The sequence below is a fragment of the Drosophila yakuba genome, chromosome 2R (assembly GCF_016746365.2).
Source record: "Drosophila yakuba strain Tai18E2 chromosome 2R, Prin_Dyak_Tai18E2_2.1, whole genome shotgun sequence".
Classification (NCBI taxonomy): domain Eukaryota; kingdom Metazoa; phylum Arthropoda; class Insecta; order Diptera; family Drosophilidae; genus Drosophila; species Drosophila yakuba.
In genome coordinates this window covers 7,963,084-7,987,666 of record NC_052528.2, presented here as the reverse complement: position 1 = coordinate 7,987,666, position 24,583 = coordinate 7,963,084, and the positions used below count along the sequence as shown (strand labels likewise).

The 24,583-nt window shown below is 43.8% G+C and overlaps 1 protein-coding gene across 3 annotated transcripts; it reads left to right on the top strand.

Moving 5' to 3' along the window:
• The first annotated feature begins 2,318 nt into the window (after nucleotides 1-2,318).
• On the top strand, nucleotides 2,319-24,481 carry LOC6529631 (insulin gene enhancer protein isl-1). 3 transcript variants are annotated; one of them, XR_005560593.1, is made up of 10 exons: nucleotides 2,319-2,947; nucleotides 18,191-18,380; nucleotides 19,434-19,564; nucleotides 19,685-19,873; nucleotides 21,679-21,799; nucleotides 21,881-22,043; nucleotides 22,103-22,318; nucleotides 22,763-22,991; nucleotides 23,055-23,874; nucleotides 23,959-24,481. XR_005560593.1 is itself a non-coding variant. In XM_039372286.1 (9 exons), the coding sequence occupies exons 1-9, from the start codon at nucleotides 2,809-2,811 to the stop codon at nucleotides 23,297-23,299; spliced, it is 1,623 nt and encodes a 540-aa protein (XP_039228220.1). In that variant the 5' UTR covers nucleotides 2,319-2,808; the 3' UTR covers nucleotides 23,300-24,481. The 3 variants fall into 3 exon arrangements, 1 of the variants encoding a protein (XP_039228220.1); XR_005560594.1 differs by having other exon boundaries at nucleotides 23,055-24,212; nucleotides 24,265-24,481; XM_039372286.1 differs by having other exon boundaries at nucleotides 23,055-24,481.
• Nucleotides 24,482-24,583: the final 102 nt, after the last annotated feature.

Sequence of the window (24,583 nt, the reverse complement as noted above, 5' to 3'; positions counted from 1 at the left end):
ATAATAGAATAAATTTCTGTCAGTCAATTCAATATGTATACTCTAACAAGTCTAAACAATCTTCCTTAACAATTCTTTCTGCCAGCAATTAGAGCCAAGTTAAACTCGCTACCTGTGCAATTAGGCCCAGGACAGTAAATCGTCCTGCGATCAGCCGTGGGCTTGAGCAGAAAAGTGCATTAAACAATCGCTAATATAGCATGTCTGCTCCATTTCAATTAAACGAAAGGAATCGAAGCGCAGCGAAACAAAACTATTTCAACCAACAAGTTGAACGCTGTTCCAGCCATATCGATGCGCCGTGGCTTGAGTGACATGTCCTAATTCGCAAGCGTTGACTTTTACCGGCATTTCAATTAACCCAATTAATGGACGGGACCTAATTAAATTTTGAATTCATGTTGCCAGTAAACGCACACCCACACCCGCACACACACACAGCTGCCTAGTTGGCCCGCACACAGATACACAGGGGGACACACAGACATCAGTCAGCTGTTTTCTGCTGGCCAGCTGTCGCTCGAGTGCGAAGGAGATGGCGCGAAAGCCTCGCCATTCGGGGGTGGTTGGGGGTGGCAGAGGGTGGTAGCTGGGGGCTGGGGGGTGGAAGGCAGCCAGGGGGTGGCTCGCTGTAACAAGTACGTACTAATGTCGGCGTCTGGCTAACTGAGACACGGCTATGAATGAGTGCCCCAAACGGAGCAAGCGGGCCACTGAAACTGTAGCTCGATGACCTTGATTATACAACGCAGCAGCAGCGCCACCACCCCCCAACCAGCTCAACCGCTATCAGCCCCCCAAGCAGCCCCGTTCGCAGCAGGGCCACTCCTTCAAAACACCCTACGTCAAATAAAAATGGCAAAAAATAGTCAGAAGCTACAGGCACTCGAAAAAAATTCAAGAGATCTAACTAGTCTAAATGGCTTATTGATACAATATGCTCAATCTATCTCAATGTAATACCCATCTTCGAAAATCATAAAACTTGTTTGTATCTGAAGCATTTAGGATCCCATGTTCATATGGAGGTAAAATATTTTAAATTCCACATTGATACAATATGTATCTCAATGTAATAAATATCTCCGAAAATCATAAAAATTGTTTGTATCTAAGTCATTTAAGATCTCATGTTCATGTGGAAGCTAAATATTTAAAATTCCATATTCTATTAAACACTACAACCTATCTTCAAGTTCTTTCTGGATTACAGAGCAACATTTTTCAAACTGTAAGAACAAGCTTTTCTTCGAGTGCACCCCAAGAGTCGGTGATGGTAACTGGTAACTGGTAACTGACATTACAACAAATCATCGGCCAGCAAATGTTGGCAACTGGGTGCCAAGTCAACGAACTGCTAACCGCAACACAGACACCGACCGCCACCCACTCGAACACATATATAAATTGCCGTACGGGGCGTCATTAAAATTGCAACAGGGCCTTGAAGGAGCAACGGAGCAAAGGAGCAACAGCTCTGGAGGAGGGAGGAGATGGAAGCGCTCCCCGAAAGACCAGAACCAGAAGACGAAATCAAAAGATCAATAATTATTATGATGTTGCAGCACACCCGAAACGAGACGCCTTCAGACCGCACGAGCCAAGTCAAGACGGGCAGGTGAGACAGGTGGGAGGGTGTGGGGGAAGGCTCCCCAGCGGAGAGGGGCTACAGCCGAAAAGTTCGACAAGCGCATTACAACAGTTTGGGGGTGGCAAGGTAGCAGGCGGCGCACGAAAGGGGAGAAGGGGGGAAAGGGGTGCGCTTGCTTACAAGTGCAACCATTTTGTAGTACAAACTTCGAAAACCAAAAGCGAAATTGGCAAAACAAAAGGCCAGCGAAGGAGCGGGATGTGGGTCCACCCCCTGACTGCCTCCATTTGTGGATTGTGGATCCCGCAGCCACAGCTGGAGCCGATCATGCGCACTGCGTCCAACCGATTGGCCCGCTTCGCCGCCATTTAGAAAAGGCCCACCAAGTGGATGCGAAAGAGATGGGAAAGAGATGCGCGACAAGGACGGAGCGATAGAGCGAGAGAGCGCAGCCCGCGGAGCGAGTGCGACAAAAACACCTGTTCCTGTTTCGAACTCCCCCCGCCCGCGCCGCAGATCTGTGTCGAGTCGGCTATCGGCTAACGGCTGACGACTATCGGCAATCCCAGAAGTCGGAACCGGTTGCAGCTGCACCAGTGCCACACCAGTACCTTACCCTTGCGGAGCGACGAGCTAGTCGCACTGCTCTCGCAGGCAGAAGTATCTGCGAGATACTTTTCGGGGTGAGTGCCTGGCTGGCTGGCTGGCAAACGAGGGAACGAAGCGACGACCGGTTTAGTCGTTCAGCAGTCTCCGTGCAGTGAGCATGTTTGTGCGCCAGACATCGTCGTTGGTCGGTTGTCGTCATCGCTACTATACTACAGCCGTCGTATCGCGAACATCGACCGCCTTGGCTCGATAGCCGTCGCCTTTTCGGATGCGAGACTCTTAAATCCCTCACTATAAATACAAATCCCTGCGAACAAAACGCGTGTGCGTACACAGATCACAGATTACAGATCACAGATCACAGCCGTGATAATCCCGCTAAATTCGCCGAAAAACCAGTGCTTTGTGTCCCGGTCTCATATTGTAATTCAAGTAATTCAAGAAAACTTCACGGAATAAGTAACCCTGCAAGTGCCTTACATAAATATCCCTGCTCAATGCCGGAAACTTCTTGAGTCCGGCCCAAAAAGAAAAGGCGCCCGCTCTCAAGATTCCCAGCCCACAAAAATCTCGAGTGTGCTTCGCCGAGTGTCCTGTCAGCCAAATATATGGTAATGGCAGAGATTGGTGGCCATTTGGCTCACCAGCTACCGTTGCACAATCACAACCACAATCAAACTGGATTACAGCCATCGCTGGTGATGAACCATCACCTGGATTTGGATTGCCACGGACACGATGTGATAAGTGAGTACCGATGTCCAAGGGCTTGCTTTCCGATTTCGGGCTATTTGCGCTGCATCCTTGAAAAGGACGATATTTAATACTGCTGGTGACAGCACGATCACTTACCGAGGGACAGTCTTCAAAATGAACAATAGTATATGCCCTTCCACATTTGGGATATAAATCTATTGTATAGTTACATTTGTTTGTTCTAAGTACTTTCGTCCCTTTTCAATAGTTCAAAGGGAATTACAGTTTCGGAATTTGGCATTAGATAAGTGCCTTACCAAAAAACTTATAGTCGTATAGAGTTTAAATGTAAATACGCGTTTTGTTGATCTGCTCAAATTGCATTTAAATCAACATTTTCTAAAGGTATCTACGTGCAATTGAAACCCCAATTAACATCATTACGTAGATCACGCATCAGAGTACAATCATTTGCCGCTAATAAAGCTATTTAAAGCAGTTAATGACTTATTTATGGCTATTGTCCTAGTCACCAAACAAAAATTGGCAAATTAAATTGTCATTAAACCAGAGTCACTGATGGGTAACTTTCTCGATTCATAAATATGGAAAAGAAACGAGGAAAGCCCGTTTTAGACATCAAAAGCCCATAAAATAAGTAAAAGCCGTGTTAACAAATGCTCGCACCCAAATCATAGTTGTAAACTTGTCTTGCTTATTTTTAAACATTTTAATGCCAAGACATTCCAGATATCAGAGATCAAGGCTCGGTCTCAAAGGTTCCGAGGTTGAAAAACAATAAACTGTTAGTCAAGTTTATTTGTAATGAAGGTCGAAGTTATTTTTATACCAAAGCCATTAAAAAGGTCGGGCACGCGTTGAACTCTTTCATACCTTGAGTTTTTTATTTTGCCAATGTGATCCATCCGATGTGATGTGAGCAAGGCTGCACTAAAGTAATTACAAACAAATTAAAGCGGGGAATAATTCGAAAAAATACGAATCCATAAATTATCTTTATTGTGCCATTCCTTTGCCAAATTGGAAGATTCCTTTTATATACGTATATACGAGTATTGAACGACTCTTAGAGATTCTATCTTTAGGTCCAGATTTCTTTGGGCAGCAGTCTTTTGTAATGGGCTTAGACCCTATCTCGACATGTTTTCGTATGGCAATAACTGTTAAATTATAGTCGTATTTTATTTTAAGCACACTTTACATATAATATAGAAGCCAATTAACGGTTGAATGACATTTTAATGTTGAGCAATTAAGCGCGCGGGCAAGCAATTGCATGAAAAAAGCAACTGAAAATGCTCGCAAATGTATCTCATGCGATAATGTGACAAATTTTTAACTAGACTAAAGTTTGTTAACCAAAAATGCATTTTATGAATTCATAAACCAGGAGTGTCATTAAAAAATGCTGTCTGTGTGTGACAGAAAGAGGAATATATTTTATTCAAATTTTATTTCGTATGCTAAATTGTGACAAATGTTTTGGCTGACAGTTGTCTAACCAAACGAACGACCGCAGAACACAAAAAAGCCAAACGAAAATTCCGAAAAAAAAGGAAAACATGAAAAATCATAATCATAAGCACATACACAATAGTTCGCTAAAATTGAATTATAAATGAGGATATAAATGGGGAATAATGCAATATACTCGTATGCAGTTGTAGCCAACTGCGAATCATTTAAATTGCATTGAAATGTAGTAATTGTAATTTAAATTCAAATTAGTTGTCGGCCGTGGAGCGCTGCTAAATATTTAATGTCTGAACATTTTAATTTGAAAACTTTTCACAAACTTTTCCTCCCCATCGCTCTGTTTAGTTCCTCTGTGAGTTAGCTGGCAAAACTTTAAGTTAGAGTTTTGCAGCTTCAAGTTGATATTTGAAATGAAAACAGTTTTTGTAGTTTTTCTTTCCCCTCCAGTATCTGTCAACTCCTCTCTCTTTTGTTAGTTCACTTGGTTCCGAGGCGAGTTTTGTTTGTTTGTTGATTTTTGAGCGCTGTAAACATTTTAATGAGTTTTCCATGTCACAGACCCAGGCCTCCAGTCAGCATGTCGTTGCCAACTTCTCAAGTAGTCGTTAAATTAATTAAATATAGTAAAAACAAAAAGAAATCGCCATCTGAAGTATCAGGGCCTTTGTTTACTCTCCATGCTCTATAGAAAATTAAGTCAGAGATTGCTGCATACACCAAGGCGTTGAACTAGTTTCAGTTTTTCATGCTGGCGGTTGCCATAAAATTGTACCACTTTATGTTGAGGACCATAAAAAATTGACAATTATTTGTGGCCGTAAAAGCCAAGCGATTTTTATTTTTATAGTTTACCAATTAGCCAAAAATTTGAATAAAATGCGGAGCGGATGGGCACGGATTTTCCCTTACACATGTTTCCTAATCTAATTCATATTAATTCCATTTAAATTTCTCGCCAGCAAATTCGCCGAATGCTAATTGGCATTTTCGATGAATAAACACAAAATACACACATAAATACAACAAAAACCTTTCGAAAGTTAATTGTGAAAAATGGATTGGGCAAATGTTTAGCCAATGCACAAAAAGTTGAAATAATTTTTCGAATAATTTGTAAAGTGTCAATCGTCGACCATATAAGGTTAAGTTGTCTGCGAACGGCCAAAGAGAATGGAACCTAGTTTTCAGTTTCAGTTTTCAGATGAGGCTCGTTATTTAACAGATCTCTTGTTTATTTATGGAGCTGCTGAAACGTCAGTGAAAGGAAAAGATGTTTCGTATACGCAACGCGATTCGATTTAGAGGGCCATAAAATTAGTTATATTGCCATTCTAAACGTGCTTCGATCGAATTTTATGTTATGTTATGTTGGTAGTTCGTATTTGACCATTGGAGATTCTTCCAACTGGGCTAAGGCTGGAAATTGATTAGATATTTGTTTGAATAGTCATAGCTCTAGGTCTGTTACTTTACTTTAACTTAACTCTAGGTAAAAAGTGACGTCAGGAGAGCGCCACACCCATTAGTTTCCCAACACAGACAGGCGTTATCTATATTTTACGAGTTCCTATCAAAATTCCTGTTGTCCCTGGCTGACATTTTCGCTGCCTTCCCGTTTCCGGTGTGATTTTTATTTCGGAATCCCTGCTGCTGCTTGGGGTGTGATAAAGTTATTTAGGCGCAATCCATAAATTCCCGACCTGAACCCAAAGGCTCGAAGGCCCAAACAGACAGCGCTGACAAAAACGTAAATCCCAAAGCTTATCTGATTTTGCACTTCGGTGCCCGGCACTAGATCAATATGTTATGGCCGGAGATTTGCTTTGGCCCGTACCCCGTACCTGAGATTCGGACCCAAGACAGCTGTGCGCCTGCGCCCAGTGTCACCTCCAGTCCCCCGCCCTCGATGTTCCCGGGCATCGTTTGGAATCTGTGCCTGTGTGCCAAAAAAACCTGGTCTAGAAGACAGTTGGCAGCCATCAAATAACTCGCAGCCTCCTGCGTCCAGGTATTCTCTCAATCCAGCTTCGAGTTCGCCCTGCTTTGCATTAATTAACAGCTCGCTGGGTCCAGAAATTAGAGAATTAGAGAATTATGCCTGGAATTTCCGTTCGCAGATGAGCCGCCACATAAAAGCAGCTGTATGGCGGTCTGATTAGCTGATTAGCTTAGAAAGAGCTTCGTATGATAGTAAAGATGGGCAGAAATAGTGGGAACTTAAAACATGCAGCTCTGCAGGCATGGCAATATCAATTCGAAGTAACCTTCCATTGATATTTACATTAAGTATTGAACGTAACTCAAATATATTTCTTTTTATTTATATTCAAAAGCATTTATTTGGCTTACCCTCAAAAGGCGCAGCCTTAAACTTAAAGTTTTACGAGCACTTTAAGGAAGTGGAAGCCCCAAACTTTAAGTATCGATGTGATTGCACAGCCTCGACCTGATTAAAGTACTGGCTCCGAAAGAGTCGTTGAAAGCGAATTATTCCATATCCATATATCGTGTTGTTTTGAACTAAAGCCCACTTTAAAGCCCAGTGACTCCGTCACTTCGCAGCTCTCTAACCTAATTAATGCACTTTAAGATATTCTTAAAGCCCCTCGCCTGCTGGAATTGGGCATATTAAAGCAGCCGCCTGACTATTAAAGTGCAATTAAAATTTTTTTAAATTCTCCGCATTTTTTTTCTCTCGCATTTTTGAAAAGTTCATTCAAGGTGTCAGCAGCTTGTCAAGGTGAGAGGCGGCTACTGTTTGCTCGGCTGGAGAAAAATATTAAATTTCAGCTGGGGAAATCGCCGCGAGAAGCCATGAGGGAGAAACCAGAGAAGCGGAGAATCGGAGAACTGATAAATGTGCAGGCCAGAAATTAGTTGGGAGTTAACACGGCCAGAAAATAAGGGAACAACTGACGGCCACGCCCGATTATCGCGTGAGGACTCGGAAAACAGGAGGAGCCCCAGAGCCAGGGCCGGAAAATCGAGGGGGGGGGAATGGGGAAGATGAGGGAAACTCGTGCCCCTCTCCAGGCGCTCATTAAGAGCGGCGAGCGTTTTGCATTTCCCGCTGGGATTTTCGGTGGAGCACCCGCTGCGCCATATGACACCTGGCCAAATACATACGTAATAGCGGTACACAGACACACACACATACGCATATGCCCCGCTCAGGTGCAACCGGGATATGAACAAGCTCCCGTGTGGCATTTTGGCGTGTTGCATGCAATGCGCGGGCCACTTTAATGGCGTCGTTTTTAAAGCTTTATTCTGGCCCATGCCCACTCTAGCCACTGCCTTTATGAGTGTCACTTTTATAACCCTTGTTTTAATGACTAATTAAGCATGAAAGACAATAAAAGAGCCCCTAGGTAAGACCCCTAAAAAACAGAAACCACCATGGGCCGCCTAGAAAAACAAACTTTAATGCGAGATCCATAAACTGAGGATGAGGACTTCAAATACTTGCCGCTGGCGTCAGCTGGAAGTGGAGAACCCCACTGGCCAGACGCCACTTGAGCAGATTGCACAATCCAACCAAAAATCGAGATCGAATTGAAGAGCAGTAGTGCCCATATCCCATTACACTCAGGGGTGCACCCCTGAGATCCATCTTGTGTGCCCGCTTAGAACCACTCCACTCAATGTCAAGTGGCAGCTTCAACAGGTTGGACCGCCCGCCGAGGTCCAGACTCATGAACTGAACCCAAAACCCCGGTCTCGAGAGGCGAGACCAATTTGGATTGTCGCGCCACGGGGCGACTCATTCAGCGACTCGTTCGGCTATTCGGTTATTAAATATATGTCCGATATATACTATAGATATTAGGGATCGCGGCTTTGGGCAGACACGTCGCCAGACGGTAGCCGCAATTGTAGTTACCTGGCTGCCAATATTTTGACGGGATGGTAATGGTCGGAGCCACTAAGCCAGCTAGAGAATAGCTACCTGCAGCAACGGGCTTGCGGCTCATTATGTCATTATGTCAAATTGAAATGTTGCCACACGGCCAGACAGAAACAGTAACAGAAACAGAAAGAGAGGCAGTCAGTCACCTAGGGCCGAGGAGAGGATGAGATGAGGCAGGGAAACAGGCCAAACAAGTTGCAGCCTCTGGTTTATGGCCAAAACACCGTTGGATTGGAGTTTCTTGGGCTGCCACGAATCACAGGAAGTCATAGCGCTTCCCGAATTAGATCACATCAAAAGCTGTTCCTCAGTGGGAAGAACTCTATCTGCAAACACTACTTAAGTTAAGTTTTCTTTTCCAACTCGTGCTCTCCAGAATTTACCATACTTACAAATATATTACCCACGTTCAATAGCAGTTAAGAGATACCAGTCTGGGAAATCTTTAACAATCAGATCTTAATTCCTCCCACTATAAAGTTACCAACTGGCAGCCATGAGTTTGCCGTTGTAAACAAAATGTAGCTCATTATGTCAAATTGAATTGTTGCCTACAAGGCGAGCTGAAAACCGACCAAACAAGTTGAGGAGTTTGCAGATCTCTCGGTGACTGCGACTGCCCGCCTTTTTCGAATTTGTATTTTTCTTTAATTTATGAGGAAGTTGGCGGCGAGCGTTTTGTCGCCGCCTAAAAGTGGGTAGACCACGTAATACATCTTTCCCGGCCGACCACACAGATCAGCAAGTGAATCATGCGGTTTGGCCGAATCTCCGTCTGGAGATGGAAATGGCGATGGCGATGGAGGTCGGGACCAGACTGAGCTGAGAATCCGAATCCGAACCCGATTCGCAACTAGCCCGGGATAGTCGGGGAATGTGAGAATAAGAGCGACGGGTTGGAGGGCCATAAAGCAGCCTACTTAAATTGGCATAAAGCCGAGCAATTTATTGGAACGCAGCCAGGCCGGCAGGAATCGGAATGGGAATCGGATTCAGATCCAGAATCGTACTCTTACTCGTATCCGAATCCGAATCGGAATCCCCCAAGCCCCCACTTGCAGCCTGCAAACGCGTTGATTGCAGTCCGAGTTGATCTCGGCTCTTCGGCTCTTTGGGTCTCTGGTCTGAGGTCTGAAGTCTGTGGTCCCTGGTTCTCTGATCTGTGGTATCGAAACATGCCGCTGCGGTGCAAGGCTCCTTTGAAATTCAAATTTTATGAAGCTCATTAAATATAAATTTGTCGTTCGAGACTCTCCAACTGGAACTGAGAAACTGTGAAGTCAGTCGAGAGATGCAGGCTGTGTGTGTGTGTGTGTTTGCGTATACGACACCCAAATAAAATAATATAAATTAATTAACAAAACGAAGCCGAAATGAAGTAAAAAATTTGCATGAACACGGGCCCAAAGCCTTTGGCGGTCGGCGGTCTTCGATATATACCTCTTATTTTCTTCTCTTTTTTTTTGGTTTTTTGTTTTTTTTTTTGCTGCGGAGTTGCGTGTGCGTAATCGGCCGGGGTTTTAAATACTCTATGGCAACAGGACCCCAACAATTTGGGGGGCAAACGGGGGGCAGCGGCACCGGCACCGGCAACGCGTTAAATGGGCAACTCGATCTTCGAGTGCCATAAAGCAGGCGGCGTCTTTAATGAGGTCTTAAGTTTTTATAACGGAGTTGCTGCATCCGAGGCGAAGGCGCTCCACCTAGAAGTGTATGCTGCTGAGCTGCTAAGGTGGCTTCGATTCCGAATCCGACCTGGACACACCTCAATAGCAGAGTGTGGAGCAGGAATTTTCAAAAAGGGTATGGCCCAACTCCTTCAGTTGTAAGGAGCCTGGAATTAGGAATTTTCTGCAATATCTTCTGCCTATTTATTCTATATAAATGAACAAAAAAATATAATGTTAGGTATACTGTTATCGTCATGGTCAAAAGTCACATTAGAACGACAGACGTGTATGGTTTTTATTCAAATTAAAACGACAGACGTTTACAGTATGCTTTTTATACAAATGAAAACGACAGACGGCAATGTCTTACTAGTTTTTCCACAAGCTAGTCTTTCCAAAAGTACAAAACTGCGGCTTTATTTATGTCGAACGACATAAAATAGGTGGAACTGAATCAGGTACAACTGCCAGAACAACACCTCCAACAAGTACGAGAACAACCACAGCCAGCGACAATGTTCAAGTGCAAAAGGGGCACGCATTCGCAGTAACAACCAAAAAAAGGAGAACACAACCTGGCCAAGAGGCAAAAGGCAAACAAGGCCAGAAAGACCGGGCAAGGAGTTCGGTTAAAGAGGAAGCGGCGGATTGGCGGGACGAGGGGCACAGGTGCACCCTTTGGCGTTGTCGTGTTTGCGCAATATTTGCGACAAATAAAGCATAAGAACTGTTAAAGTTCACACGCATCAGGTCAAATATTTACACAAAACAGCCGAGGAGAGACAACAACAAGCAAAGGCAACAACAACAGCAACAAAAGCGACGGCAATGCAAAAATGTGGTCAAATCGCACACATTCTAATTAGCCAAGAGGCGAAAGCAATTTATGATAAACCGAAAGCCATAAAAAATTAGACAAATTAAAATGGCAAAATATGGATATGCAAACCGGAATGAGAATGTGGAAAAAATGCTAAATAAATACCGAATTATGCACAAAACATGCAAAACGCAGCTGGCTGAAAAACTAAAATGGTCACTGGGAAAAATCAACAATCAAATGCATTAAACAATTTGTTGCCACAAACCCGTTTTGCCCCAAAATGGCCAAACTGCATTGGAAAACGCAGTTTTCTCTCATGTTGGTTTCGCTTTGCTTTTCACCGGTAATTTTTCTTTGTGTGAGGCTCACTTTAATTGCAGTCGAATCAAAGTCAGATTTTTGAGGAGATTTTTGTTCATTACTGACATTAATTTGACACTTTGAAATGACGGCTCCACTCGGCTTTCTCCTGCGACTGAGGTGCGGTTGTTTTCGAGTTTTTCGATTTTTTTCGATTTTTTTTCTTTGATTTTTCAGTTTACTTTGTTCGTGCGAGGGGCGCCCTGTGTTAAAACACCATAAATAAATGTCGCCCGCTTATCGCTGGCCGAGAATCCTGCGTCGGCGTCCCCATCGCAAGACAAATGCGTTGTCAACGCAACCTGCCTAATAACCCATCATGATCATCACTTAACCGGGCCCAAAAAGACCCAAAGAGCCAAAGAGAAGCCCCAGACGCTGCGATTCTGGCTGCAGCCGGGCTCGAATAAAAAAGACACTATCGGTTCTTGTCATCTGTCGGCGACATGCAGCACAGAGGGGCAGGGAGATGGGAAACAGGGAAATGCACTCGGAGAAAACACATACTAGTAAATGTGCAAGGAATTTTCATATCCGCAGCAGAATCCCTTATTCTGCAGTATTGTCTCTAAGTCCGTCTAGCTAAAGTTGTTAGTCAGTCGTTGCTATTCAAGCTTATCCATCAGCTTTCCTCTTTAATGATATATTATTTCTAATATATCTCTTATACGATAACAGTTTCCTTGAAATATAAAATCAAATTTTGTTGAAAATGACTTAGTTATTTGTAATGTCTCACTTGTTTTTTTGAGTGCTCAGTAGAGAACGAAGATTCGAGTCTGGATTCTCGGGCACATCGGCATTTTGTTTTCAGCCGCCGACACACAAAAAAGGTCATTTCCGTTCTTCACTCAGCCAGCTTGCAACATGCAACAGCAGCAACCGCGGCAACATCGAGCTGTCCCGCTCGCCGGAGTGGGGATGTGGCATAAATTGTTGCGGGCCCATGTCCATTTTGAGTCCAGGCACTCTTTGATGTCGCGCCTTCAGCAGCCGGCCCATGGCATCTCCCCGGCCGAGTATTCAAATTTGGCTTCAATAAAGCGACAGCCAACACCAACACCAACACCATCGCCATCGCCAATAGCAGCAGCATCAGTATCCGCAGCAGCAGCAGCAGCAGCAGCAGCCGCAGCAACAACAAGAACAGCCACAACAGACGTATTCAGTTAACTGCGACGGCCAATTCGAAAATCAAACACTTCAGAGTGATTGCCTGGCGGCGGCTTCTTTTGGATGTGTGTTTTTCCCCATTCCCCTTGTTCCCCCATTGTTGATTCTTTTTTATATGCATATTTGAGCAGAAGAGTCAGTTTGCATTGATCAGTTATTGGCTGCGCTTGCTGGGTTACACATGCCGACGTTCGGTTCGAGATGGCAGCGTGACACGAAAATGCGGGTTAATTGGTTATAAGAATGTAAGAAATGAATAATCAAAGGGAAAATCAAATCAAAATATACACATAGGCTGTTTCACGATTCAAACACACGTTAATAGATGCGATTGTCTTGAATTTCTTGGTTTACTGCAAGCTGAAATCTACTTAAACTATCCTCTAAGCCAATTTCGCTTAACTTATAAACTTACATACCACTTATGTTATTTGCTGACTAAGTCTGCATCTATATGCTTCATTAGACCCACAGACTTCAACCCTCCCAAATCATGCCCAAGGTATCTAATGTAATGCGAGTTTGCTCCCTTATTTTTGATCTGCCAGACGAAACTCAAAACTCAACTTCTGTTAACCCCTTTTGGTATTGCGTTTTGTGTGTAATTAATTAGGCAAATCTGTACCCAGACACCAAGGGAAAGATAGACACACAAAATATCGATCGAGATATCATATCGGTGGGGTATTTCACCCACTTCCCCCGACTTACTTTTTGCCAACGGCTGAATTAAGATAATGCAGACCCATTGTCAGAGCAGCTGCACAACTGCAACAACTGCACAACTGCACTTAATTAAGCCAACTTAAGTCAGAGCCGGAGATGCTAAATTCCCAAAACTGCAGACACAATTGAGTGTATCAAAGTCTCGGGGACAAACAAATCACAGACCGCAAAACTTCCTTTGAAGTCGTTGGAGTGAGGGAAAACCAGGGATTGCCCAGCCCACGCTCGAAAGACAATAGCCTGGCCAACAAAACATGGCCTAATCAGTGGCCAAGAGCCGCACTCTTCCCTCCTCTCTGTCCTTCTCTCGCATCGTATCTACAAAATTGATGAGTCTGTCAAAATGTGAATTCGAATTGTCCAAGCGGAGGAGCAGAAAGAAAGCAGAAAAAATACAAAAACATCCAGAGGGGCACGTGTTCCGAAGTTTCGTCCTCTCTGCCTGTCATCATTAATTTTTTAAATCGTTCCACAGGTAACGAAAAAAAAAAACCGAATGAACCTCGAACTCAACTCGTTTAAGAATCCCACAACAGCTTCCAGGAAAATGGACAAATTTTCCTAGAAGTCACGAGCCGCCTGTTTCTCCTTGCAAACTGCTCTTTAAGTTGGATAACTGGTTTATCTTCATATGAAAAGAGTGGTGAAAACAATACCAATGTGAATATTAGACTATACATTTTGAATACTTAATATATAACTCACTTTTTCATAGAAAAATGTAGTTTTAGTCGACAGTTTTCAAATTCTAACATCTAATAATATCAGAAAACTCGAACGAGCTAGCAAATTTCAAATTGAGTTCCATTTTTCTTGGTGTAGCCATTGTTTATAGTCATGTGAAATTCCTAGTTAAGTCCGAAAAAGAAGCGGCACTTGCTGTGCCACTAAAAAGCGAAACGCGCTGTGTGACTACGCTTTGTATTTACCTTATAACAAATATGCCATAAATCAAAGGGTGCCCTTAACCCTCCACTGGCCCCCGTCCCTTGGTGCGGACACAAACAGTAGTGGCTTTTGAAATCGCGCCCATATCCGGCGGAGCTTCCATAATTTTTCTCGCCCCTCATTTGCGTTTGTGGCCAAGAGTGGAGAGCCTGGCCAAAACGTATCTTATCGATGCTTTGCATTTTGCATGTTGCCTCTTGTCGAGCAACAGTGAGGAGAAATAAAAAACATGCAAGCGGAGTAAGAAGATGCTGGGCAGCCATTGCAATGTATCTGTATCTGTGAACGTGCGTGCTGTTGTATCTGTATCTGTGAAGTAGCCCGAGTTGATTTGACTGCAATTTTACTTGTTCCCTCATTTTCAGCCCCCCTTTTATGTGGCCTTTGAAAGATTGCCGACATTGATAAGTGGAGACGGCGAGAGAGATGGGTAGCACGGAGGAAGCGAGAGAGAAAACCAAGGAGGAGGCCGAGAGACTCTATCCACAATCTTCGATTCACTTCTTGGTGGGCGTTTCTTGGCACGAATTCCTTGATATGTTTATTGCTCAGCCATCAATTTCCCGCAGATCAGTAGATCAAGTCCCAATCCCAGCCAGGCACTTCTGGTAGTCCATCACAGATACGAGACTACTCGTGTAATTTAGACAAAGATGCATTTAATTGGTCACGATGCTTTTTATCTAAGCCTTTTCGGGGAATGAACAAAGGCGGAATTCAATTGTCTTTTTTCAATATTGTGACTCTTAAATCTGTCCAGCCTTCACCGTTTCTACACCTTCAAGAAATCGTTTCACTCCTATTTAAAGTCCCTTTTTATTTGAGCAATTTAAAGTCGTGAAGTCCCAGAAAACCCAGTTAGAGCCCAACTGTCTGAGTTCCCACAGAACCCCCTCGACAATGGCAAACACGGTTTTCCGATCGACAAGCAATTACATCATATCCTACTCGTGTGCAACTCTCATAAAGGTTGCCGAGGTCAAGAGCAATGGCCAAAAAGGTGTGGCCATTAAAACTCGAATAGCTCTCAGCATAAAAACGTGAACATGCCCGCCAAGATCAAGTGCTGCTGCCACAGAGTCATGGAAAATGTTTCGTTATTTAAATGGAAAAGATATACAGACTAGGAACGAGCAAAAATAGCTAAAAAAAAAAAGACGGAAAAATAGTGAATGAATGAGGAAGAAACAGAAGTGACAGGCAAAAATGAGAAACACGCAGGCTGCGAAGCGTTTTCCTCGTTAAAAGTGAAAAAGCCGCAGTTGCCGCATGTGCCACACACAAGCCCCTTTACCACGCATTAACCCCCCAACGCCCCACCTTAACCCCCACCGCCAGCTATTTCACTCACCGAGAGAAACCGCCGACACAGTCGAAAAATTCATAGACGACAACACGAGACAAAATTGCATTTTGGTCCAATGTGTGCCGCACTGAAAAACGCAAAAAAAAAAAGAGGAAAATAAAAGAACCACGGCGCGTCAACCCCCAGGAAAGTGAGGGGAGCGTGGGTGGCACTTTGTGGGTGGTGGGGAGGCCAACAAAATGGCAACATAACATGCAAAAGATACGCCACAAAAGCGGAAAAACCCCCCAAACGGAAAAGCAGCACACAGGCGCAGGAGTTGCGCTTAAATTCCCATTACAGCCATAATGGCTGCGGCTCTGTGAGTGCGTGTATCTGTGTGTGTGGGTGTGCGAGTATGCGGGTGTATGGGTGTATGGGCGCAAAAGAAAAATGAAAACGAACTGCGCAGGATCATTAAGGCAGCAAAAGCCCCAGCCTCAATCCCAGTCTCTCCGGCCAAAAAATTCAGGAGCCAGCAATACATACTCGCACATCCCAAAATCACGCACATTCACAAATAACTGTCAGAAATTCATACAAACACCAAAGAAGCAAGAGCAAGGGAAAAAACCCCAAAGTACTGTCCAAAAGAACGCACAACAAAAGATACTGCCGAAAAAGGCAAAAATGGTGGCTCTGGCACCACCAACAAGCGCACACACATGTCTCCATATCCATATAGGGTAGCATTATATAGCAACATTTTGAAGGCGAAAAAATACAAAGAAAACAAGGGAAAGACGCACATGCCCCAAGCCAAGGAAAAAAGTAAGGAACAGAAAAAGACTGGCAGCAATTGGAGGCTGAAACATGGAAGTAAATACCGCCTGTCCGTCCGTTTGTCAGTCTTTCATTCCCTCCAGCTGTCAGTGTGTCCGAGTCCGCCCGTCTGAATCCGAATCCGAATCCGCATCCGAATTCCCAGTACTTGGAGCTTGAAGAGCAACAAATACAAGCCAAGTACGATGGCTTGCAAGATACTTAAAGCACCTTTTAAATACCCTCAAAAATGTGCGCAAGTTAAATGATTCGAAGTGCAAAAGTGTGCCTTAAAATTGAAGGGATATTAGAAATAGCGAATCAGAAAGGGTAAAAAATATACAAAATAATATCGAAATTCTTTACAGTTCAGGAAATAAACATATGTTTTATGAATAATATTTTAATATATTTTTTATATTTATTAAAAATAACAAAGCATATTAGCATATGCTGCAAACAATAAATAAATATTTTCAGCTGTGCATTGCAAATTAATGTATTTACATAGCTATGAAAGCAATTGAAACGACAATTGCAGGTCATTTTTATTGCACACATCCTAGGCTTATCAGTGGCAATGCCCCTACGAAGAGTATAGAAGAAATATAAACCTACAAAAATTGGCGAAAAAATAAGAAAGAATATACACGAACAACAACGGCAGCAGCAACTTGTCTGCTCCGCCTTTATAAATAATTCATGTGTAGCTACAGCGAGTGCGAAAGAAAGATACGCCAGATATATATACACATACACCCTGGGCCCCAGCCCCAGCCCCGCCCCTTTCCGCTGCTTACCGCCCTCCTCCCGCCCCTAACCACTCCCAAAAAACAAGAAAAAAGAAATACTCAGATACCCGGCCACGTTTAAAGATACAAAGATACAAGCAAGGCAACAGATACAGATTTTATCTGTGCACGAATGTGTGTGTTTGCGATTTTTCCTCTCCCCCCAATGTGTGTGTTTGTTTGTCTGTGTGTGTGTGTGTGTGTGTGTGTGGTGTGGGGCTGAGCGATGGCGGAGGGGGGCGGAAGGGAGAGGGAAGCGAAACATTTAAAACGTGCTAAACGCGCGTCAAAGTTTTTCTTAATTTTTCAACAGCAGCCGGGAAAAAGTTTTCCTCTGCCAAGGATTACAGCAGCACATAGTCACATAGTAGAGGGAGGGGGCGTGGCGGGGAGGGGAGGGAGTGGCATGTACATAATGTGGCAATGATTGCATTGATTTTTTCTCCCCATTCGTTCGCTTGCCACCCAAAGGTTGGCCAACAAAAAAGGAAATGGAAAAGGAAAGCAACGAAGGAAATAAAGAAATAAAGCACGAGGCGAAGTGGAGGAAAATGTTCAACTTAAATACTTGAAAATGGCTGCTGCGTTTCAGTTGGCTTGGCCAGGATTTATGAATTTTTCAAATGTTTTTCCCCCAGAAAAACGCCGAAGACCCATCCGAAAAGGAAAACTTTTGTGGCACGAAAAGTTTTTCCATCGGAGCATGGAGTCTCTCGACTCCAAAAAGGGAGTGCGCACTTGGGTAAACAGGAAAAGCTCGGATTATTTGATAACAGTTTGTTAATTAGCGCCGTCTTTGCTGTCTCACTTGCTATTTGTTTACGTTTCCAAAGGCATAATTGGCAAAATTAATTTAAGTTTGTGCCAAAAAAATAAAAACATGCAAACTGCCGGGCAAAGCTAATTAAGCAAGGTGGAAAAGTTGTTGGGGATGCAAGTTGGCTGATGGCGGCTGCTTTTCCCGTCGGCAAATATTATATAAATTATTCTCTATTCACATCTAGTTTGGTTGTAGTTTATAAGTTAATAGGAAGGTGAATCATAAATCGAAGAACGTGGGTGCATATAACCCAGAACTCCTCGCTCTATAATGTCGTAAAAAGGGATACCTTTCTGATCCTTCTAAAGTCTAAGTACCTTTTGAGTATGACTTGCATATCGCAACATAATAATTTCTTAAGAAAAGAAAAGATAACTACATAGATACATGTTTTCCCCTTGTGAGTTGTACCTCCCCTTGCAAGCCTGTACAAATTGAATACTAATATTACATCTTGGTATGTTTCCAGAAAAACAACGACTATCTCACTGCGTCGGCTGTGGCGGCCAGATCCACGACCAGTACATCTTGCGAGTTGCCCCCGATCTGGAGTGGCATGCGGCGTGTCTGAAGTGCCAGGAGTGCAGGCAGTTCCTGGACGAAAGCTGTACGTGTTTTGTGCGCGACGGCAAGACCTACTGCAAGCGTGATTATGTTAGGTGAGTTTGGGTTTATGGCTGTGATGTCCTGCACCTCTAGGTCGTGTATATGCTCTACTTCCCACTGCCGCATCTCAATTTGAGTGGCCAGAACCCATTGAAACTAGCCCCCTGTTAATGCCGCGGGGCATTATCTAATTTCCACTCGGAACGGAACGCAACTGCCATTCGAAAGCTATTTGCTCAGCCCTAGGCACACACGCCGTGTCATGCGCTTGGCCTTTTCATTTTCATTTCCAATTGTAGCGTTCGTTTGGCTGCAAACGTTTAGGCCGCTCTTCTGTTAGCCAGGCTTGTTAGCCCAGCCAATTAGCCCGGCGATGCCAATACAAAAAGGCAAATACTATGTTCTAATCAACAGCTGGTCCTCGGTAGCCGGAGACTCGGGGAATTTGGTATCTGGTATCTGGGATTTGGGTTTTGGGGCTTCGAGTTTTGGTTTCATCATCGCTAAATGTATGACGTGCAATAAAATGTGTGTTTGGATCGTTTTATTTGTGTGTGTGTTTTTTTCTGTTTTTTTTTGTATTTTTGCCATCGTAAAGCCGGCGAACGGCGACCAAAGTCGCAACTATTTGCCATGCAAATCTTTGAATAATTGATTAACACGTGCAAAGCTATAAATTAACACTTTTCCACCGGCACACACACTGAGCGCTCGATGATTGATGAACGCTGAACACTCGGCTCACTCATCGATGTCGGCACTGACAAAAGAATTTTATTTTATAGCCATAAACAAGCCCTGAACAACAGCACCCCCTGATACTCACCCGCTGGTGAACTCATTCAAGGCTGTTTACAGCTCCAATCATGGGATCTTAATTTGGTTTTGGGCTTCAATGCTACCACGTATTTTCATTTTATTAGCCAAGTAATTATTACTTAATAAATAATAATTCTAGTGATGAATAGAAGAATTTAAACCCATCGTTTGTTACCATTGAAAAGAAGGAGCATTGTGTCATTAAATGGCTTTATTTTGAGTGCATAAAATAAAGTTAAGTAATTATTATCTTAAACAATTTTACATATTTTTTTGTTTATTTCCAGGTTATTTGGTACAAAATGTGATAAATGCGGCAACTCCTTCAGCAAAAATGATTTTGTGATGCGGGCCAAAACGAAAATCTTTCACATCGAGTGCTTTCGATGCTCCGCGTGTGCGCGACAATTGCTGCCAGGTGAGTTTATTATTTGCTTAATAGACCCCTTTGCCCCAGCCCCCAGTTACTAGCCCCCAGTTACCAGCCCCCACCACTTATTTGCCCACCAAACAACTGACTGTTTACCTGGAATTTTAGGCGATGAATTCGCGTTACGCGATGCCGGGGCTTTGTACTGCAAGGAGGATCACGATGTGCTGGAGAAATCGTCGCAGAGCAGCCTCACTTCTTCGTCGGTGGAGAGCAACAACAATATTAGCAGTAGTAACAACAACAACACCAACCTTAGCAATAACAACCATTCCAGCGAATTGGGTTCAATGTCAGGTGAGTGTGCCACTTGGCCCTTGATTTTGGCCCCCAAGAGGAGCTTCGAGTGTTGGATGCTATGCTATTGGGGCACGGATTCTCGCCGGGCTTTGTTTAGGATTTGTTGACTCGGCACAACAACCCTTCATCAAAGGCTCTTCAGATCGGGGATGTTAGTTCTCGTCCCTGCCCTTTCAGTTGACACTGTAACCAAATATTTTCTCGTAGTTTCTGGTTTCGTGCTATTTGTTTAGCTATCTCTATGACTCATTCAGCGGCATTGTTGCAGGGCATCGTTACTCAGTGTAATTGGTTACTGGGACATCCTAATCTCGTGACAGTAGTCATTATAACTAGATTCCAAACGCTCAGAGCTAGGATCTTACCCAAATAGAAGTACCATTTTCGGCAATTTAAATCCAAGGTATATACGAGGATAACCACATACTCTGTCATATATTTTGTGGAGCTTACGAAGCCCCATGCCTCATCCGATATCCACCATTTGAATTCCCCAAGGCGAAAAGTCAACCCATTCGGAGCACCATATCCCCGCCTGTTCAACTCCATTCGCTTTCCACCGAAAAGATTGCCAATCCTAATTAGCCCAAATTGGTCTGGTTCTGTGAATGGAAACGGGCGACAAATGACAAATAACAACAGCAACAAATAACAGTTCGGCATCGCACAAAAGCGACGTGCTCGTGTTTTGTTCTTAGAAAGACAGCGTTACATCCTTGTAAGCGATATAGCAGAGCAAACAGAAATCGGCAAACGTCAAACAATGTACGACAATTGTCAAACCATATCGACGACATAATCTCATTGTTTAACCAGAACGGAGAGAATTGACGGAATGGTTGGTTACTTGGAGCCGAAGCCAGTCAGTCAGTCAGTCAGCTTATCAACGTGGGGCGGCGGCGATGTCAAACGATGGATGCCAAACGTGTGTGGCGGCAAACCCCCCTCCCCACGCCCCTCTGTTTTGCAAAAGGGTTTCAAATAAGGGAAAATATATTGAAAAATCTGCTGCCAGGGCAAACAAAACTCCGCAGTGCATTGCATCGATGCGTTCAAGCGGGCAAACATTGACAAGCAACTTCTTGGGAATTTTACTTTTTTTTTTACCTTTGTGTGACTGGCTTCGATCGACAGGTCGCATGATCAATCTGCCAGTCGGGCAGTGGTGGTGGTAGTGGATAGCACCATTCATAGTTCCACTTGCCGGACTGTTTGTTTGTGCTCAACTCGAAAACGGCATGCAGTCTGGACGAGTGTTTGCCAAACCGCAGCGGTCGCCACTCTTTGAAGTTCGGCACTGTGAGAAATTCCTGTTTTAACTGTTTCAATTGCAGAAATGGAGCGCCTCAATGTGGCCAACAGTGCTAATTACTCACATGTGTATGCCCTAAAGAAGTCCCAATATTGGTAATAGATTTTGCGAATTTGCGAGCCTCGATAAGAAAAGAATGAGGGAAAATTCCTTCAAAAGAAGCATACCGCCCCGATAAAATCACCGATCGATCTGTGCGATCGAGAACTAGATAACACCTTGTTTCGGGGGTTGTGAAACACGACTTAATTACCAGGGGAAACGCGCGCGCCTTTGATCTTTCAATGCGTAGAATTCGGCATTTGGCGATATTTTGGGTGCAATTGTAGTGGGCCAAAACTGAAGCAGAACTAAACAGAAATATAAGCAAGAAAACACGAGCAAGCCAGCAAACGAGCAATCTACCTCATCGGCACTTCAAAGCGTTTCTCCTTGCCAAAAATAGCACACGAATTGATGGAGTATCTGTCTTCTTCCCTTTCCTATGCAGATTCCGGCAGCGAATCGGGCTCACACAAAAGTATTAGGGAGAAGCGACCCTCGGGGCCCTCGGATGGCAAGCCAACGCGGGTTCGGACCGTGCTCAATGAGAAACAGCTGCATACGCTCAGGTGAGTGGTCTATTTCATAGTAGAGTCTACTCTACTTGGCCATACTCTGAAATATATTTTTATAATAATATAACCCTTCAGAACCTGCTACAACGCTAATCCGCGACCTGATGCGCTCATGAAGGAGCAGCTGGTGGAGATGACGAGTCTGTCCCCGCGAGTCATCCGAGTGTGGTTCCAGAACAAGCGCTGCAAGGACAAGAAGAAGACCATCCAGATGAAGCTGCAAATGCAGCAGGAGAAGGTAAGAGGACCCCATCCCACGTCTCTATACATACCTCATTGGAAGTTCTCCCTTGCCAGGAGGGTCGCAAGCTCGGCTACGGCGCCATGCAGGGCATCCCCATGATCGCCAGCTCCCCGGTGCGACATGACTCCCCACTGAATCTCCAGGGCCTGGATGTGCAGACATATCAACCGCCGTGGAAAGCCTTAAGCGACTTCGCCCTCCACGCCGATCTCGACAGCAATGGAGCGATCAATACCCACACGCCCGCATTTCAGCAGTTGGTCAATCAGGTAGGGCATAGTTATCCCTATAGTATGGGCATTATCCCTATATGCATTTCAAATTATGATCGAAAACGAGTTTATTTTGAATTCAATGTGAGACGGAGCTGGAAACCAGAATGCATCATTTTTGTTATGGCTGTTTGCTGGCCAATTGAAAACTGGTTAAGACATGTTATAAATATGCGCGGAATAAACCTATTAAAAATATCAATAAACTACTGAAACGGTGATGAATGGACAATAAATTAGTTGTTTAGCTGTAACACCATGACGTGTTCATATCCCTGCCAATTCATATGCCTGTCTTTCCATCTACATTGAAGATGAAGATTACAAGATCCGTATAACTTTAAAGCAATTTCGACTCGTTTAATCATTTCATTATTTAACAATCCGCAGCTGACTCTCGCTCACTCTAACCCCTTTCCGCTTTCCGCTCTCTCCTCGCAGATGCACGGCTACGACCTGAACGGGATGCCCATCCTGCCGCCGCATCCGCACTCGCATCCGGCGCAAGGACCTCCCCACCAGCACCCCCCGCCCCCCGGCGGACCGCACAACCACCAGAACCAGCATCCGAACCAGCAGCCCGGAGGCAGCAGCCTGGACTCCGGCATCACCTCGCACCACCATCCGGACAGCACCGACTCCTACGTCACCTACCTGGAGAGCGATGACAGTATGCAGGGCAGTCCGTAGACAATCGAACCGAATCTAATCCAGCTTCTTTTGTTGCTCCCAGAATCCAAACTGGCGCTGACCCCGTCGTCCTCTTCCTCGGCCTCGGCGGGCACATCGATCTCCTCGCCGCCATCGGGTGTCGGAGCTGGGGGTGGCGGTGCCGTGGGCGGTGGTTCAGGTGTCCTGGGCTTGGGCGTGGGCGTGGGCGTAGGCGTGGTGGCCAATCAGTCGGCCACCGAGCAGCTCATGCAAATGCTCCAGAAGGTAACAGGCTCGGCTTCCCCCGCCTCACATGCGGTTCTCTAAAAACAAAGGAGGCGCAGAGGGCGTGGCCGGAAGCTCGAACGTGAGGAGCTGCAGTCGAACTTCACGAACTCGAAATGTTCCACTGAACAAAATTCACACCCGCGCTGAAATTTGAAAACCTCGCTTATAATCACCATATCCTTTGATCATTTGTACTTCACTCAATATTTTGATCATTTTTGTCAAAGTTTCGTTAATTTATCCAGTTTTATTCAGTTAGTGGAGTTCGACTGCAACGGGGTTGTGCAATTCTTTCTGTCCGCATTTTTAAATTCTACTCATGTGTATTCTGTAAATGTAATTAATTTTAAATTTGATTTTAATTGTAATTTTATTTTATTCTGTTTGATTCGGTGCCAAAAAATAGTCTGTAGGCCGTTGGCATTTTGTGGATAATCTGGCTCTGGTTCGTTATGTAACATACACTTTTGTTGTTGAGTTCCGAGAAAAGATCATGGGGAAAAATTAAAGTAAGCTAAACAAAACTGCTCACACACTTGAAAAGTTATTACAATAATTTCCGACACGAAAACAAAAATTATGATAACAAAAGGAAAAGAGTTACTTCGCATCAAGTAGGGAATTTCATTAAACATAAATTTGTAAATACCTTTTATATATTAATAATAAACAAATATATTTTCATTCAAAATGCAAAGGAGCCGATCGCAAGCGAAAGCATTCACAAGCGAATTGAGAATTGAGAATCTGACTCGTGTGTATTATATGGTTATATGGGATGCTAAATCCGAGGGGTAACTCAAAAACTTAAAGGCGCACTTGGCAACTTGGCAAACTTGTAAATCGAATTAGCAACTACAAAAGCATCTACGTTAAGTTCATAAATTGTATGGCAAGTGAAACACAAAATTATTATAAATAAATAAATGCGGCAAGAGGAGGGGAATTTTATGTAAGTGAGAAACAAAACTGTAACTAAATCTAGACTTATTTGTATTTGTTAGTTTTTAAACATTTCCGAACTTATTATCGCATTACAAGGCGAGGGAGACAACAAATCCGGCAGCGGAAAGGCAGAAATAAATGAAATGAATTGAAATGAAATGAAATGAAGTGTACTGTACCAAGGATGTTTATGAACTGTTTCGTAAAGCAACTAATGTATTTTCAATAATATTTAACTAATATTAATAATAAACAGTACATAAGTAATTTTAGTAACTAGAAAATGTTTAAATGAAATTACAAACGAAAATAAAACCACAAAAAAACAACACGCAAAATAACAAAATTAACATGTTTTATTTTTAAACGAAAATATTG

Bases quoted from the DNA above. Each gene is read 5' to 3' on its own strand.
- LOC6529631 (XM_039372286.1), top strand. From the start codon at position 2,809: ATGGTAATGGCAGAGATTGGTGGCCATTTGGCTCACCAGCTACCGTTG. The intron at 19,874-21,678 runs GTGAGTGTGCCA...TTTCCTATGCAG, and splicing joins CGAATTGGGTTCAATGTCAG to ATTCCGGCAGCGAATCGGGC. The intron at 22,319-22,762 runs GTAGGGCATAGT...CTCTCCTCGCAG, and splicing joins TTCAGCAGTTGGTCAATCAG to ATGCACGGCTACGACCTGAA.